Genomic DNA, 18,676 nt, shown 5'->3' with positions numbered 1-18,676 from the left:
TCCCAGCTTACATTAGGAACATGAAATTGTAATGGTTCCAATCTATACAGTTGTATAATCTTCTTTATCAGTGTTGAGCAGCCCCAGGACAGAGTAGGTCACTCTGCTAGTAAGTGGTAGAAGCAGAATTCAAACCCAGAGGACAGAGACACAGTTACATTACTCTAGTTTAGGGCTTTTAGGGCAGAAATGGCAGATGGACAAGAGAGCAAGGGAGTTTGGGAGTTTTGGCAAAAGAGTGGTTCAAGTGATAAAAAATGGGCTCATTGCTGGATACAGAAAAAAGTAACAACAGAAATGGGTTGATGGATGGGGAGAAAAAGCAGGGATCAGGAACTGAAGTTCTCTGTAAGAGAACAGAATAGGTACAGGAGTAACATGAGTGTAAGAGCTAGAAGGATATGAGAAGCTGTTATCAAAGAATGGAAAACTGGTGTTTAATGAATGTGAGGGAGTCACCTGGTGATGAGTACATGACAAAGAGAATGGGTGGAGAGGGAACCTGCAAGATAACTTGAGCTTCAAAGTAATAGTTCTATACATGACAGTGGAGAAGTAGCGGCTTACAAGTGGCTCTGGGGAACTAGGAGAATACTGATGCGATCTCGAGGACCTGTGGAGTGTGAGAGAGTAAACAGCCTCTACTGGAGAGGACCACGTTATCCATGGGTGAGAGCTGAAGCTAAAAAGCTGTTCCATAGACAGGCTGAGGATATAGTGGAGTTTGTTTCCCAAAGAAGGATGTTGGGAAGGAGAAGCAGTGAGACTGAGCCACAAGGCAAACCCACAAGTTCAAACAGATTCTACGGTAGTTTGTTTTCTGGCTCAGTTATACATATTTAATTAATAAATTTTCTTGTCTGCTATTACTTACTGCATGAAGTCTTTCCACAAGTTTTTGATCACCAAGACAATTTTTAGTGTCAAACCAAGAATCAAAGTCCTGTGGAGGGGTGAAAATTCTGCAGTAAGTGCACAGTTTGGGTTATTTTTAATAAATTCGGTATTCTATAAATTCTTATACAACTGATACAGAAATAATTCATTTTAAAAGCACTTTCAAAAATATGTTAACTGTGATGGCCAATATTATTTACTTCTGAAAATAGATAAAATACTGGAGCAGTTAAAAAATTTGAACCCCATTATACAGAAACTCCATCAGCAGTTTTTCCTTAAAAGGCTTTTATTGGGCTTATCCATACCATAGTAACATTATATCCAGTTCAGCAGAGTTGGAGTCAGAATATAAAATCGAAAACATATAATGCTAATGAAAAAGTTAATCAAACAATAAAAATGAATGAAAAGCAAGGTAAGGTATACAAACCAATGAATAGCTGAACTTGGTACTTTTTATTATCAATTAATATCAGTAATGACAAAAATCAAGCTCCAAAGTCCTTAAATCATTCAATTCAGTTTGCTGCACTAGCATAAACTTGTGTTAATGATACAAACAATGTAAATCATACATTTACAAAATACATTATGTTTTCAAATCACACATTATGAGCTCTTTAGTACTCACCAAATGTTAATGCCTACAATAATCAAAGAGCATGTTAAAGACTCCACCTGCCACACTAGTATGCAGAAAGCTCTTCCAACTTAACTAAGAAAATTTTGAATGCACTATTCTGAACTCAGCCTATCTCATATCATAACTTGTGGGAGCAATCTGATACAGGCAAAGTTTAACAGGCAGGATAATCTCAAAGAAAAGAAACATTATTTCTCTAAATATCCGCATTTGGAAAATTTGTACTTAAGAGCTCTTTTCTGAGAAAACAAAAACACAGATAAAGAATTACAAATGAAAAAGAACTATAAATTTCAATCTACAATCTACGCTTTGAAAACAATTGTCTGTGAGCATAAGAAAATTATACTTATAATGTCTGACTTAAACTTACATCTGCAGAATTAAAGACATCAGGCAATAAAAAGTTGAGTAACGCCCAGAGTTCGTGCAGATTATTCTGCAAAGGTGTTCCAGTTAGGAGCAAGCGGTTAGTTGACTTGAACTCACGAACAATCTCTGAAAGCTAGAAAAATAACAGTTATGTTAATGTCGTTTTATTTATTAGGATGCTCAACGTTCAGTTCTTTATCCAACCAATGCATTTTCTGAATAAAATAAAACTTGAAAATAAATTTTCTGTGGAAAAATATCCTAGTTCAGGTGACAGTGCCACAGTGAAGCACAACTGAACCAAATATTCTGGGCATTTCTACCCTTACAAGAATGCAGATCATAGTCATACCTGAGACCCCCCCCCCACTTCAAAACATTTTTTCTCCGTTTTGGGTCCACAGAAACAGAACACTATGGAATCCAGGCTAGTCACTTTACACAATAATACTTCCTTCTCCCCGCCAATCATGTTCATCTACATGCCTAGTCAAGTTCTAACTTGACCTGGTCACAATTTTTAAGCAGCTGAGTTGAGCCCATTTTCCCTGATATCTAATATTAACTTTCTAAATATAAGATCTCAAATTAAAGCATAAAAAGTATAAAAGAACGGTAATTTTATCAATAAAAATGCACATGTTTATAACGCTCTTAAATAAATAATTATTCTCTAACATGCACCTTCTTATCGGCTATTAGTTCCAATGTGAAATTAGTATGATCCACCTGGGGGTTTTGCTCCAGTTCTGTCCCTGTTTCTCCCAAAGTAGCCCAGAGATCCAAAGAGAGGTTCATCATAATAACTGATGCTTTTCCTACTGTTGATGGAGTTGAATGGCAAGAAATATTGACATTTTTCAATGTTAACACCACACTCTAATTCACACAAGTCAGATAATTCCAGGAAATTATTTTTTCTAATCCATATGAACATACATAAGGTAGCTCCTCAATAAAAAATAAATAAATGCAAATGACATTTGTATGCCAAATATTACCAAAATATTAAAATACTGTATTACAACAGAGTTAAGCTGCAACAGGTATAGCCAATAAACACCTAATTTTCTTTACATTAAAATCTGTGCTTAATTTTCATTTGTATTATATTCAATAATTTAAATTTTAAAACCATTTTAAAAACTGATTTTCATTCACATTCCATGAATAAAATCACAATGTTTCATCACATATTTATTTTGAATAAAGAGAAGTAAACAAACAGATGTGGCAGTTAAAAGAAAACTTTAATAAAGATATTGAGAACTGGCTTACCTTAGACTTTTCATTCTTTATTCTGTGAGCCTCATCAATGACTAGGTATCGCCAATGAAACTTTTTGAATACAGATTTTTCTTTAATTACCATCTCATAAGAAGTAACACAAACATCCCATTCTCCTGGCATCATTTCATCACGAATAAAAGCAGCCTAATGCAAAATAAAGTTCCTTATATTAGAATATACTGACAAGATGACCACAGAATTAAAGCAGCAAGAAAATATTAAGACTTCTAAGATACCCTTGCAATCATTTGGTCTCATCCATTCTAGAGATAAAAAAAAACTGAGGCCCCAAGATACCTTTGTGGCCAGTTATCTGGATGACATGCTAATGTATTCATCAACAAAAGACAAGCAAAGGCTTCCCTTAAACGAGTACAGCATATTCAATGAACTGGAGAAGTTCATATCACCAGAAGACGACTAAATTACCAGGCTCTTACTTCATACCAAGGGGTCCAAAAGGACATGGGCAAAGTAACTGCTTTCTGAATACCATATTCTTACCAAGATCCAAGCATTACCAACATGATATAGTTTCAACAAATGGAAAGAACTCAATATACACGAGTGATTCCAACCTTTTGAGATCTCCTATACGTTCCTTCACTTTCTAGCAGGGATGAGTCATATGTGTTAAGGGGTCATGAAAGCCCATTAATGTTTTTGTGAACTTCCTGATGTTGTTATGAGGCTAAGAATGTGATTTTATAAAGGGGACTTGCTCTACCTAGTACAGGAGGCTATTTAAAACGGTGAGACTACTTACAACTATTTTTAAATCTTCACAGGCAGTGGTCATTGTGTTAGCCAAGTTGACTGAGAATATTTCTAACTCATATGAACTGAATTCCAGATGTTATAGGTCAAAATAAAACCCCAAAAGTTAACAGGGAGCAGCAAAATCTATATTGAGAAGGGGCTGATTAGTACTGTAAATCTGAAATTACTGTGCATAAAAAAATTAACTGTTCACTGCTAAGTCATTACTTCATAAATTCACAGTTATGCACAAAACACACTGGGGACTCATTAACAAATATTCACTGAGTGCCCACTATGTTTAAAAGGACTGCCTGGACTAAAGTAGAGAACAGAAAAAAGGCCTTTGCAGAGATCTCACCTGCACCCTGGGAAGTGGTAATATTAAAAACAATAATTAAGACATTAGGGAATTCGAGATAAAAGAAAGAGAACCCAGGGTGCCAGACCCCATTTGGTCCTGCAAACACCTTATCTTTGTTTGATTTTGTGAAACACTTAGTTTAACAGTTCCTCCTACAGTTTCATGGAACATAACGCATATTTTCAATTTAAATTAGCTCTGCTTTGAAATTTGTGTAACTATTTGACAGATTTTAGAGTTAAATATCTTGACAGAATATTAAACATTACATAATCCAAAAGCTGTGATTTTATAGGTGACAAAATTAAGGCCCTTCAAGATTTACTCAACATCACACAGTCAGTAGCAAAGCCAGAACTAAAACCAGATCACGTGTTTCCATGTCCATGAACTTTGATGCCTCTGGAGTGGAAAAGGAAGGGGTCAAAAAACCATGTTTGGGAATCACACCTCTATATATTTCAGGACTACCTTAGCATCAGACAGGATCAGAAGTTATCTCTAATAATATCCCAACTCAATTAAATAGCTCTTGTAGCCTACATCAAATTTTTTATTACTAAAATATTGACCTCATAAAATTTTTAAAGAGAGCCAGGAAACTAGAAAGACCCAATATATCTATCCCATAATGGTACCAACGTTCAAATCTGTCTATAAATAATGATCTAGATTTTCTCTATACATACTGACATCAATGTCTAAGTGTTGAATATGGCACATTATTTATATAATTAATAATTACCGGTTTTCAAACTCTTTTGACCATGGACCACAGTAAAATTACATTTTAGATTGCAATCCAGTATACACATACATGTTCAAGAGTGTGTATACAGAAAGAAGTAATATGTATCCTTGCTATGTTTGAAACAACACATTCATCTTCCAGAGTGTGTATATAGAAAGAAGTAATATGTATCCTTACTATATTTTGAAACATTTTGCTATTTTCTATTCCTTTCTATCTCAATGTTTTAAAAAATTTTTGTCACCATCCACTAAGATTAATTCCCAACCTATTAATGAGTGGCAATTTGAAAAACACTGACTTTGAAGATTAGTTTTCAAGATTAAGAAATTTTTGAAGCCAGCAGAAGAATCCCAACCTCCCATGTGGTAGAGATAGGGCAGTCACAAATTAAATGCATCCACTTTTAATTTAAAAACTCCCAGAAGGGCCGGCCCAGTGGCGCAAGCAGTTAAGTGCTCGAGCTCCACTGCAGTGGCCCGGGGTTCGTTGGTTTGGATCCCGGGCACGCACCGACGCACTGCTTGTCGAGCCATGCTGTGGCGGTGTCCCATATAAAGTAGAGGAAGATGGGCACGGATGTTAGCCCAGGGCCAGTCTTCCTCAGCAAAAAGAGGAGGATTGGCATCAGATGTTAGCTCAGGGCTGATCTTCCTCACACACACACAAAAAAAAAACTCACAGAGATAACTTCATGAAACCCTTAGATTTCATATAACATAGTTGAAAACCACTGACATACATCTTTACTGAGACATTATGAAAACACAAGCCTAGACATTTCTCTTTTGCTTATGATCTTCGAGAAATAATTTCAGCAAAAAACCAATACTTCAGAAAAGCAAACTTTTATAAGGAGTGGTATTACATTAAATACTAGCAGTGATGAGAAAGAGTTCTAAGTGACTAATTTGCTACTGGGAAATATTAGGCATAGGGAAGAATCAAGCCTATAATTCTAAATTTATGATCCCAGTATTTCAATATTTAAATTATTTATAAGTTAAATGTAAATAAATATAAGTAGTTTTTCTTGAAGCAAAATGGTAAGAATAAAATTATAATTCATTATGCTACCATTCTTTTGAGGATATCTTTTGATGACCTATCTAAATATGTAAAATAGAATAAATCTTTAAACTATGTTCTCTAGAGGCAGACTAAAGACAAAGTTTAATAATCTGCTTTCTAAACTGATTATTCATTTTGGTATTTTTGCATAATTTATTATTTTTAGATTAATTCTATAGTCCTAAAATAACTGTAGCCTACTAGATTGACAAATATCTAATTTAAGCAAGAGCCCAGAGTTTCTCTATCTAAGAATGTATGCAGACATGTATTTTTCTATTCAAAGACCAAAACTGAAAGCTATGTCTATGCGTAAACACAAAACACAAAGCTGTCCGTACAAAGAGAAAAGGTTCCACTGGTATGTGAGTGCATGCGGGTGGGTGTGTGTATGTATACCAAGTGAAAGCCAAAAGTCGAAAATTTAAACATAAAAAATTGTCATGCAAATTTACACATTTTTGGGTCAAATAGCAGAAATTATACAGTCATTGATAAGATATGCTGTCAATAAAATAAGATTTGTTTTATAAATAAAGTTACTTAAAAGTACAACTCGAAAATGTAATAGGGCACATGTGTACGGTGACAGATGGTAATTAGTCTTTGGGTGGTGAACATGATGTAGTCTACACAGAAATCGAAATATAATGATGTACATCTGAAATTTATATAATGTTATAAACCAATGTTAGCTCAATAAAAATAAATAATTAAATAAAAATTTTAAAAATGCTTAGGTTAATGAGCTAGTTAAAAGTAAATGCACATAAACACAATACTGGATTGTCTGTTACTAATAGGTAACACATCTACCTCATAGGAGTGTTGTGAGAACTAATTAATAGATAAAAAAGCACTTAGAACAGAGCCTAACATAGAGTAAGCACAACTTAAGTGTTATTAAGTAGTAGTCAACTTAAATGTCTTTTATGGCAATAGCATGCAACTTAACCCCAGAAAAGATGTTATTCTCCATTGCCTTTTTAAACCTGTTTATCACTTACTCTCGCATCCTTGTCTCCGACGAAACAAATAACACGGAGAGATGGGACCCATCGCTTAAATTCATTCATCCAGTTATGTAAAGTAGACTTTGGAACTAAAACCATGTGAGGTCCGGGAATGTTTCGGTAATGTTTCAGGTAACCAAGCAAAGCAATCGTTTGTAAAGTCTTACCAAGACCCTGCATTATCATCACAAGGAAAAAAATCCATAAATGTTTTTTATTAATGCAACATTTTGTTAGTAACAAGATTACAAAAGATATTTGCCAACTATCTCACATAGGGAAAAGTGAAAAGATCTTTTTTTTTTTTTAAAGTGAATAACCATTCCAATTCAGTACTTACTGTGAGCACAAAAAGAAACCAGGAACGTGCAGGTGGAAAGTTGCTCAACAAAGCAACTTTCTATTTAGGAGACTTACCCCTAAAGGAGCAAGCAATCTACTATATAATTTTTTCTACTAGTTGCAAAATTAGGAATCTTGTGTATATATCTCATCAAGACTCATTTCCTTTACCAGCCTGCTTATATACCAGTCTTTCTTTCCCATTGACCTCAACATTATTACAGCCTAGCCATGAAATATTCAGACTATGCATCAAGAAGCTTGTAGCTCTGTACTTGCATCTCTGTACTTACACACTTGAAGACCTACACAACCATAAGAACAGAACATAAAAGAACTTGGCAGCCAGAAAGGACCTTAGAGATCACCCAGGACAGAGGACTTTTTAAAAAATAATATATTGGGGCCGGCCCCGTGGCTTAGCGGTTAAGTGCACGTGCTCCACTACTGGCGGCCCGGGGTTCGGATCCAGGGTGCGCACCGACGCACCACTTGTCCGGCCATGCTAAGGCCACGTCCCACATACAGCAACTAGAAGGATGTGCAACTATGACATACAACTATCTACTGGGGCTTTGGGGAAAAAAAGGAGGAGGATTGGCAATAGATGTTAGCTCAGAGCTGGTCTTCCTCAGCAAAAAGAGGAGGATTAGCACGGATGTTAGCTCAGGGCTGATCTTCCTCAACAACAACAAAAAATAATAATAATATATTGAAAATCCATGAACCCACCACCTAATCAATGGAAAAGGAACTATGTCCTATGCTTCAAGGCTGTTTAAAATAGTTTCTGGCTTTATCTATTCAAGGAATATATTTTCATTTATAAACCTAAACCTAAAGCTATTTTTTTTTTTGGAGGAAGATTAGCCTTGAGCTAACATCTGTTGCCAACCCTCCTCTATTTTCGCTGAGGAAGATTGACCCTGGGCTAACATCCGTGCCCATCTTCCTCTACTTTATATGGGACACCGCCACAGCATTGCTTGATAAGTGGTGCATAGGTCCACGGCTGGGATCCGAACCTGCAAACCCTGGGCTGCCAAACCAGAGCACGCAAACTTAACTGCTATGCCACTGGGCCGGCCCCTAAAGCTATTTTTATAAGGTTTATCCCTTCTGATATTTCAATTAATGAGATGGGTTTTATGAATGCTATGCATCAAAATATTAAAATGTTTATACTCCTTAAGCAAGGAATTCCACTTCTAGGAATCCTATGGAAATAATTTGAGAGGTTCAGAAAAACTAAATTACAGAGGTTCTCATAATAGCATTATTATATGCCATATATATGTGTGTGTGTATATATATATACACACGCATACACACATATATACACACACAATATATACTATATAGGTATATATTATACATCACCAATCCAAATGACCAACAATAAGGGAGGAGATGAATAAAATTATGGTAGCTCCCTAAGATTATTATGCAGTAATTAGCAATTTTTTACAAAAGTGTTTTAATTATGTGGAAAATATGTATGAATGTGAAGAAATCAGAATACCAAGTTATACATACAGTATGATCTCAACTATGCAAAATAAATAAATCCAGAGGATAAAGACTAAAAAGAAATATGCCAAAATGTTAACTGTGGTTATTTTCAGGCAGTAGAATTATAACTTACCTTTAATTTTTTTCTAGATTTTTCCAAAACTTTCTATACTCCTTAAAATATCTTTCCTTTTTTAGTAATTAAAACATATCTCATGTCAGTATAAATTCAATATGAAAGATCTTTAGATCCTTCATGTTTAGACAGGCTGCAACCAAGAGGAGCTTGAGACAAATAATCCTGGTCTTTCTGTTGTCCAATTAACTAAGCTCCTCCCCCTCTGAGCCAACTGTAGTCTCCAACCCAGAATACTAAATATAAGGAACCACAGATCCTTGATTTAAAGGACCTCCTGCCACACACCTAACAGTTGCTCAGCCAGGGATAAGTACCCATGGGATTGACTACTACACCACATGCTATAGAGCATAAAGAGTCATGTGGCTCTTCTGGATAAGAGTGATTGCAAATATGGCACCAGAGTCACATAAATATGAGTATCACTGGGTCATATACATCTAGAACTCCCCCTGCCCTCTCTTAAATCTCATCTTATTCATTTGGCCTTAAAATACCAATCTAAGCCTTCATATACTCCCCTGATCTGCTGAATTAGCAACTTAAATGGGCTTACTTTTTCTCTTTGGTCATTTTATTTATATGTCCATCATTCATTAGTTTACTTACCAACCTCACCTGGCACTCTGCTGTATCAAGACTCAATACTGCTCTTTACTTTTTTGTTCTTTATTCCATCTATTCACTTTCTGATTGCCCACACATCAAGGTATTTACATTCATTCATGCATGCATTCATTCACTTATTGTTTGGTTCATTCATTCATTCATTCATTCATTTAGTGTTTGGTTTATATACCCCACCTTATTCCCAAAAGGATTTCAGGTAGCCTACAATGAAAACATGGAACATAAATCAATGGCAAAGTAGAAATAAAGAGGGGCCAAGGAAAGTAACAGCAGAAGGTATAGAATAGGAAAAGGCACAAAGGACACAATGGGCAGACCATGAAAAGTTACACAGACGCTCCATTTTGGCATTTATTTTGGCTCTGAGCTTCCTGGAAGCCAAAGTGCGAACAAAAACAAAAGTACAAGGAGGTTTTCCGAACCATTTGAGGAAATCTCAATAAGAATTTTGTGGCCTGTGAAAGTATATGTTCTAGAGGTAACTTAAAGAAACAATTCTAGACTTTACAAATGCCTTTTAAGTTATAACTAAATAAAGCAATTAGCCTCCAGGGCCTCAGGGGAGCAACTCAGCTCAGGTATTTCTAATTATTACATAAAGATTATTGATAACCGAGAATGTTTTTTTTGGTACCAACTCCTTACCATTTCATCAGCCAAAATACCATTGACTCCATTTTCATACAAAGAGATCAACCAGTTCAGTCCTCGAATCTGATAATCTCTCAATGGTCCTCCTTTCACATCTGAAAAAAAAGGTCCAGGATGTCTCATACTTTCGTTAATACAATCAAGTAAAACTTTTCTAAAACCAATATGATGAAGTACTTACACGAAGGTGACACCTCAAATCTAACACACACGTTAGATGTTTTCCGACTTTCTGAGAGTAGTTCTTCATCTTCTTCTTGTTCTGTGCGCCTGTGGCGGTAGCTGAAGTGAAAAAAGAAATACCTTCATATTCAACCCAAATGCTAAAGTGTCAATTAAGTCAGTATACATTGCTAATATCTGTTATGAAAAAAAAAGAGTTATCTAGGGTCTTGCTTAGAAGTTGGTAGAACCAGCCTACATTTTTATTGATTGACTTGTAACGAGAAAAAAATACTGTTGCCTCCAAAACATATTTACACCGAAAATAACCTTATTTTTTTAATATAGAGTTATACTGAATAAGTGAAGAAGGAAGGAGAGTATGCAGGGAGGGAAAAGGGAGGACAGGAGGAAGGGAGGGAAAAGGGAGGACAGGAGGAAGGGAGGGAAAAGGGAGGACAGGAGGAAGGGAGGGAAAGAGAGAGGAAAGAAAGTAGAGAGACAGATGTCAACATACTCTCCAGCAGAAATTAAGCTTTGCTTGTCATCTTTCTTTATTCGAGGACGTCCCAATTTCATGTTCAGAGGAGATGTTGGAGATTTCTGTGCTGAAGGTTGAATGAAATGTGCAAAAAGTTCTGTCTGCTTCAGTAAAAATTCAAATCTCTTGGCTCGGTCTGCTTTCTAATTTACAAAACAAAAGAAAAAGTAATGATTTTCTTTTTATTCATTCAAAGTTATTTAACACATATTGCACTTACTTTGCACTATGTTCTAAGCACTTTAAACATACTAAGCCATTTAATTCTCTTAAAAAAACCTACAAGGTAGGTACTAGTATTATCCCCATTTTACAGATGATAAAACTGAGGTACAGAGAGGTTAAGTAACTTGCTCAAGTTCCCACAGCGAGTAAGTAGCAGAATTTGAAAACGGTATTTTCTGATAGCTTGAATAGAAGCCAAGTGATCTGACAGACCTAGTAAATGCCCCAATAAGAAGTACCCTGCTTAAAGAGTCAGGATCAAAGCAAATCCTCTTTCCAAACCATAATGGTTTTATTTTCCTAATAGTTAACAAAATTAAGCATCAAAATATACAATGTATCCCAAATACAGAAATATAAATTAACTATGATATACATATATATACTATAAATTGAACTCTTTAAGAATTTTCAAGCTCCATCTAGAAATTGAAATCTTAGAATACAGTGTCATTTCATCTCAAAATATTTTCAGCATTGTGATACAATAACATAAACATTTCTCTCTTCAATTACAGTGATCTAGAAAATTGCATTTTATGCTAATGTTATATAAAGTTTCTCCCCAAAGTGAGCAGGATTTGGAGAAAAAAATATACACACACACATACAGACGTAAGTGAAATAGTTAATATATATTAACTATTAAAAACTGATATGTATTATAATTTCTCAAAAGGTCATAATTTGTACTATATTAATACAATAAAACTTTTTTCACTAAAAAATCTTAAAAGATTAAAAGATGTATAAATCATTTTAGATAAAGAAAAAAAATGAAGATGATTTTTCAATTCCCAGTCACTTTCTGACCACAGAGTAGAGAATATCTGATTGCTAATGAAGGATGCATAATTAATAACACCAGAAACTTACAAGCATTCATTAACATAAATACAAGAATTAGACAAATATATTCAGACCAGCAGCTGGAAGGAGGCCAAAACCTTTCCATTTTATGTTATCCTCCCTGGAATGTTGTTTTTAGAGTGTTAAAACATTAACTGTCTACATTAGATGTCGCCTTAAACGTTAAAGGAATGGAGTTTTGTAAAACCACTATGAACAACCAAAAAACGTACTTCATCTCTACTTGTTTTTATAATATTACTGCAAAAACAATCCCTCAACAAAAAAATTCAGTTACTACTACCTGTTAACTTCTCTTTTAAGTTAACCAACTTTACTGCTTTTGAAAGATCCTAGGGCATAAAAGTTATGCCCTAGTTAAATTTAAGCTAAAATATGGATTTTAGTGACTAAAAATTAATAATTAAACGTATAGCAAAGCAGTAGATGGGCATAACTAGGATTATACTGCTTAAACACGTAATAGTTTCATACATTGGGCAAATATCCTTCCCTCAAGAAAATGTATTACCATATTACATGTTTCATAATGTGTAGCATTCATTCATATATCCAAAGCAAGGAGAAAGGGAGAAAAAAATATCAGTCTGGCTTTGTGACTTGCTCTCTCTCAGCCATATTGATATTGCCACTGATAATTTCACTTAGTGGATAAAACAGTTCTAGAATAAAACACCTTATGGGGTAAAGAGCACTGAACAAAAGTGAAGAGATGTGGCTTCTGGTCCCAACTATTCCATATAGTTTCTCTGATCCTTTATTTCCTCATCTTAAAACGAGGAGATTCATTTATTCAACAAAAATCTATATATTGGATTATATATTAAATTACTTTCCAATTCTAAAATCTATGATTCTGTATTCATTATATATACACATATTTTTTTTAATCTTTCAGATCTCCTCTATAATAATGAACTATGGTAGTCACTATCCTACCCAAGAATATATTTACCATTTTCTCTTCATATTCTGGGTCCATTTCCTTTTCAGATTTAGAAGCTCTAGCAGCAAGTTTGAGTTGAAATGGAGAAACGTTTTTCTAGAATTTCAAATAAAATAAATCAGCAAATTGCAAAGCAAGGTCTTAAAAGTCGTCAACATTCTCATTTGAAGAAAGTAAAAAGTAATTAAATACTCCATAAATAAATCAACATGGGCCACGTATGGACCAATGATGAGAGCATGTCATGAAGAAGGGTTTATGATTAAACCAGTACTGTGCACCTGAGGTCCAATAAAAAAATCCAAAGAATTGTGAAAGTCAGAGAAATAACATTAATTAAAATAAAAACCAAAAGGCGAAACATTGAGTCTTTTCACCTGTTTTTTAATTTAAAGCATAAGAAAGTGTATAATCAATGAACAGAAGATTTAAAATCTAGAATATGATAATATTATCAACCACAAACCAAAGAATTCGAGGGAAGTAAATATTAATTCTCAGAAACACTTTTTTATGTAATGGAAACAAGCCTTTCAGAAGAAAAGACTGTGGTTTCTGTTCCTGAAAAGATACTATTTCTTTTATTGTTTTCATATTCTAATTAGAACATGTAAACTTTTTTATGTAAGGCAATATGGTCATTTATATTTAAAATAATGAAATAGTACAGTTTCAAACTTTTGGCTTATGTTAATTTTCTTCAACTGGAAAGAAAACTATTTTAAACTATTTATATTAAATAAATATTTTGTAGAAGAAGTTCTCAGGGCTATTAATTATTAACCTTTGATATTTAAAAAGTTGTAACTTATTGAAAACTAACATAAATCAGCTCTTTAAAAATACTGAAACTGGGGGTTTATCTCATACATCCTAATCCTTTGTAAAGAGAAGATTGTACTTATAAATAGGTATATAGAACACACCTCCTTCCCTGTAAGAAATCAAGAAATAAAATAATAAACATAAATCTACCCATTAGTACCAAACCCGGGAGTATTTCAGTTTTAACAAAGACTTTGCACAACTCAAAACACAAATATGTTCGTGAAAACTAAAGAAATTAGGTCCATTTTATTATGGCTTTTTTCAATCTGTTCCTGAAAACTTAGGTCATAAATCAACAACAGAGTGTGATCTTAAACATAAGAAAAACATGGCTCCAAAAGTTAATGAATATGTCTTCTGACATTTACTAAAATTTCCATTTTGAGAAAATCCAAACTAAGATTACAGCATTTGACCCTGGTCAGGGTTCTAATTTGGAGCACCGACCAGATACTGTTCAGTTATTCTTAACCCAAATAACAACTGTCTTGATTTATAGCATCTCATATGTATATATCACCTATGTGGGATGTTTTGAATGTAATCCTGGATGGATGAGAATAGAAAACTGCTAAAATCCCCTCAATCTCACACATTCAAACTGTCACATATACTATAAATCCTATTTTATTTTCAAAGCAACAAGTAAAGGAAAATTGGGTAACAAAATTCACATCTTTATCATTCCTTGAAAAGCATGAAGTCCACTTCTCAAGTTTCAAAACAATGAAAATTACTTTGCCTCATATACACAAGTACATATCTGATAAAGTGGGATGTAAACTTTGCTTACAGAAAATTAAACCTTTAGTATTAGAAAAAGATTTTATTCGTTACTTTTTTGCTTACCTTGTGAAATACCATAAAAATTTAATTATATGCTAATTAAAATTCCTAATCTTGAGCAGTGCTATTAAAAGCTGTGAGTAATTACTTAATTGGCACTATCTTCCTCAACAAATTTTAAAATATCTACCTTCTAAACCTTTTCATTTGTATGTTTTCAAAAATACACTTCTCATACCAGAGAAGATACAAGGTGACTGAAATATTCTAATAAATTCCTTATGGATTTTATCATCTGTTAGTCTACATGTCACGAGAATGTAGCACAAGGTCATCAAGATGCCCTGTCTTAAAGACCATGAGCTTTTTCTTGACGTTTTCATTACCAAAAATACCAACTCCAATTTCCACAGTGTTAGGTTATCCAACTGTCACTTAAATCAAATAAGTTCAAGAACCAGAAGGTAAGTAAAAATACCTTTCTGTAGCTAAATGTCACAAATCAATCCACTAAATCTCGTTTACTTTATGCATCATGAAAATGCTCTCATTCAGAGCCTATTTTCTTTTATTTGATATACAATTCTACCAAGTTTGATAATCTGGTTTCCCATACTACAGAGAATAAAAGCAGCAGCAAATGACATGAGAAAGACTACTAGAAGAAGGCACGCTGTCAAAAGCAAGAAGGGATGGCAGAAGCCCAGGACTAAAACATGAGTTCCACTGCAGTGACATCCCTTTTCCTTGGTGTTCAGGTGTAATTATTTCCCTCTCCCTGCTGCATCATTTGTATTTTTGTATTGTATACTAGTTTTAAATGATTTCATGGTTTTGTTAGATCTGTGTCCTTTATCATAAACAAATTCTCATGAAAGTAGATGAAGTGTTTAAAAAGTGATAGCTAACAGCATGACAAACAAGGAAGGAGACCGAAAAATTATTTAAAAATCAACACTATACTGGAAGTGTCTGGGAGGTGGTTAGTTAATTGAGGGGAAACAACCTCCTAGATCTTGAATGCCTTTGTATCACTGTCAGAGTACAGTAACTGATGGACAGGAGGAAAAGGCTAATTCGAGCTTTTAGTACACCATTTAAGAAGTCAAGGCAGTGCACAATGTATTCAGATTTGAGGGACTACCAAATTAATTTGAAGAAATGATACAAATGAAAGAACTTAAGTTGATGTTTTGGTACTACTTAGATTTTTAAGGAAAACTAAAAATAAAAAGATGTAGTTACTACAGTAGTAAACTTCAGATATCCAGAAAGTTCCTGTCATATAGAACCTCATTTCCCTACGCTGAGCAGACAAATGAGGTACCATTAGGGCAACTGCTGATTAGGCTGCAGAGTTCATGAATATATATGTATCAACTCAATGCTTATTATATAGGGCTTTTATTGATCCCCAGTCTTTTCACAATTCAAAGAATTCATACAACCTAGAAATTCAACATTTACTGCCATACAAAAGACAGTTTAGCACTTACATTTGCCCAGCCTAGGGAATAAAAGGCACTTAGAGACATTTCTGAATTTCCCAACATTTGATTTATATTGATGCTTGGTATTTGGCCCAGCTTTAATCATCAATATTGTCTTACTGATCCAAATATCGCACAGATCTTAAAATGGGTATGTTTTCTATGGTTTTCACTTACCACTACAATCGTCTTTCTGTTAAGTCAACCTTGTAACAGTAAAATGTCACTTAAGCAACTGCTGAATTTAAAATTACTCTAACTCACCGCAAAAGGTGTTAATTTCCCTCAAAAGCTTTTCATTTGGTCGTATAGTATCATATAATGATTCAGACAAAGCCACTTGAGATCTCTAAAGCATAATTTTAACTACTTACTGTTTTTTAAATTGCAATATGTCTACTGGTAAAAGGAAAAAAAATCCACTCATAAACGATCCCTTCCACAATTTTATTGTACATCAAAAATCCTTATGCCCCAGCCTATTTTTTATCTTAATTTTTTTTAACGTGTCTCAGTTTTATTTGCATGTCTCGGTCCATGTAAAATACGCCTTATGGATATAATACATATTTCCCGGATTTGGCTTTAATAGGTGTCAGAGCGGTCCCCTTATGTACATTAGCAGCAGCTCATCCTGGCGACGTTGGGTTAAAAAAAATTTTTTTTTTTTTAAACCTGCGTGTGTCCAGGAGCCAGCAGCGCCCACTAGGAGAGGGAGGCGGAAGCCTGGAAGGCTTGAGGCCGGATTGGGGGGACCATTTGGGTGGCCCTGGAGTGAAACACTATACCGTCGGGGGCGGGGCAGGAGAGGGTGAGGGTGCACGCGTTGGAAAATTTCCTAGGCCAGCGTCCACGGTTCCTCAGTTTGGGGTTTGGATGGGGGGGTTACGACAAGGAGAGCTCATTTTCTCGGGGTGACACCCCCGCCTCGGCAGGCGGGGACCAAACGAACAAGGGATGATTTTTTTATTCCTGCCACCCAAAAGGCCGACATTGCCAATCAAAGAAATGAAAGTCTCTCCTATCGTCCTCCGCCTCCCAACCACCGACACCTTGAAATTCAAATTTAAACAAATTAGCCTCAGCAAAACCCCTTTTGCGCGAGTGTGGGATTGAAGGGCCCAGATTTCCCAGGCAGAGGCCGACGGGAAGGGGGGGGAGAGGGAGCGAGCGAGAGGAGAGGGAGAGGCGGAGGCTTTTTCCTGCACAGCCCCATCCCCCACCCCGTTACCCCAGTTCCGGGAATGTGGAGGGGGCCGGGGGCTGTCGAGGGGCTCCCAAGCCCCCAAGCCCCAGGATAACGGGCACCCTCCACCCCGCGCCGCGCCCGTGCCCCGCCCCCGCCCTGCAGGCGGCGAGAAGGAAAGGGGGAGGGGAGCGAATGCTAGACTGTTCCGCCGCCCCCCCGACCCGCGCGCGCCCGCGGCCCCCATCCCCGCCGAGCTCCGCGGGTACCTGTCGGCGCCGAAAGGTCAGGGTTTGGGCCCCTCGGAGGGGCCCGACACAGGATTTGTCCACCACACACACCCCCTTCCTATTTACCTCCTTCTTCTTCTCGCCCTTCTCCGTGGCCACGGTGGCTTCGGTGACCGCGGCGGCCGCTCCCTCCTCCTTGGAGGTGGACGGCCCCGGCTGCTCGTCCTCTATGACCACGATTGTGGCGGTCGCATCAGCGGCTGCCACGGTGGCTGCCAATGCAGCGGTGTCCGGCTCCATGGCGTTGGAGCGGGAACGAGGAGGGGGACGAGGAAAGGGACGAGGGCTCCCAGGCGGCGGCAGTGGCTGCACTGGAAAAGGCTGGATGAAGCAGGGGTGGGGAATCACTCCGCTTTCAACCCCTTCGCTCGGCCCCCCCTTCTTTAAATAACCCTCAACCCTGCCCCACTTCCGTCCACCCACCCTACGTCATGGCCTCCCCCCCGTCACCCTCCCCTCTTCCTCCACCCCCCCTCAACGATCGCGAGACTCCCCCTCCCCACCCAGAGCTCGGGCCGGCCCCGCACGACCAACTGTTGCCTGAGTGTGGGGCGCGAACAGGGGTGGAGGCGGGAACCCACAGCCTGAAGCCCCCTAAAAATCTCCTTTCCCTCACGCCCCCAACAGTCAGCCTAAGCTCCCCTCACAGATGTGTGCAGAAGGAATCCTCTTTCCCTTAAATCTGCTCTTTGTACCTCGGGGCCCTGTCCCCTTCTTGCACAAAGAACTTTTCCTCTGCTTATAACTGTACTGTAGAAGGTCTTTCTCACCATTTGCAAAGCCCAGAACCCCTCTGGGGACTGCCCTTTCCCAAGTCCCTAAAGGGGAATTCGTGGTACTATTCCCACCTTCGTAAATTCTGCAGGAGAAGCACTCCTGGAATCTCTTGATTGCAGCTGCAAACATTCACTTACA

General features: G+C 36.8%; 1 protein-coding gene and 1 non-coding gene across 10 annotated transcripts in view; one reads left to right on the top strand and one right to left on the bottom strand.

The window, feature by feature from the left end:
* Nucleotides 1-18,122, bottom strand: part of SMARCA1 (SNF2 related chromatin remodeling ATPase 1) — a 69,360-nt gene extending 51,238 nt beyond the window's left edge. For 7 of the 9 annotated variants that reach the window (XM_014792806.2, XM_004437309.3, XM_087426824.1 and 4 more), the window contains exons 1-9: nt 17,828-18,121; nt 13,191-13,277; nt 11,117-11,283; nt 10,619-10,719; nt 10,432-10,532; nt 7,158-7,337; nt 3,194-3,349; nt 1,917-2,048; nt 875-943 (exon numbers count right to left, since the gene is read on the bottom strand). In XM_014792806.2, the coding sequence (XP_014648292.1) occupies nt 875-943; nt 1,917-2,048; nt 3,194-3,349; nt 7,158-7,337; nt 10,432-10,532; nt 10,619-10,719; nt 11,117-11,283; nt 13,191-13,277; nt 17,828-18,001 (1,167 nt within the window). In that variant the 5' untranslated portion in view covers nt 18,002-18,121. Of the gene's footprint in view, nt 1-874; nt 944-1,916; nt 2,049-3,193; nt 3,350-7,157; nt 7,338-10,431; nt 10,533-10,618; nt 10,720-11,116; nt 11,284-13,190; nt 13,278-17,827 lie in introns of all 9 variants that reach the window. The other 2 variants (XM_087426823.1, XM_087426822.1) reach the window with 1 other exon arrangement.
* On the top strand, nt 13,403-13,474 carry LOC147911779 (small nucleolar RNA SNORD112). The gene has a single exon (XR_015550774.1). It is a non-coding gene; the product is annotated as a small nucleolar RNA SNORD112 (small nucleolar RNA).
* Nucleotides 18,123-18,676: the final 554 nt, after the last annotated feature.

Source organism: Ceratotherium simum, chromosome X (genome assembly GCF_057802395.1).
Source record: "Ceratotherium simum simum isolate JZ-2026a chromosome X, ASM5780239v1, whole genome shotgun sequence".
Lineage (NCBI taxonomy): Eukaryota > Metazoa > Chordata > Mammalia > Perissodactyla > Rhinocerotidae > Ceratotherium > Ceratotherium simum.
The sequence above is the reverse complement of the archived record's forward strand: the minus strand, read 5'-3'. Positions and strand labels throughout refer to the sequence as shown.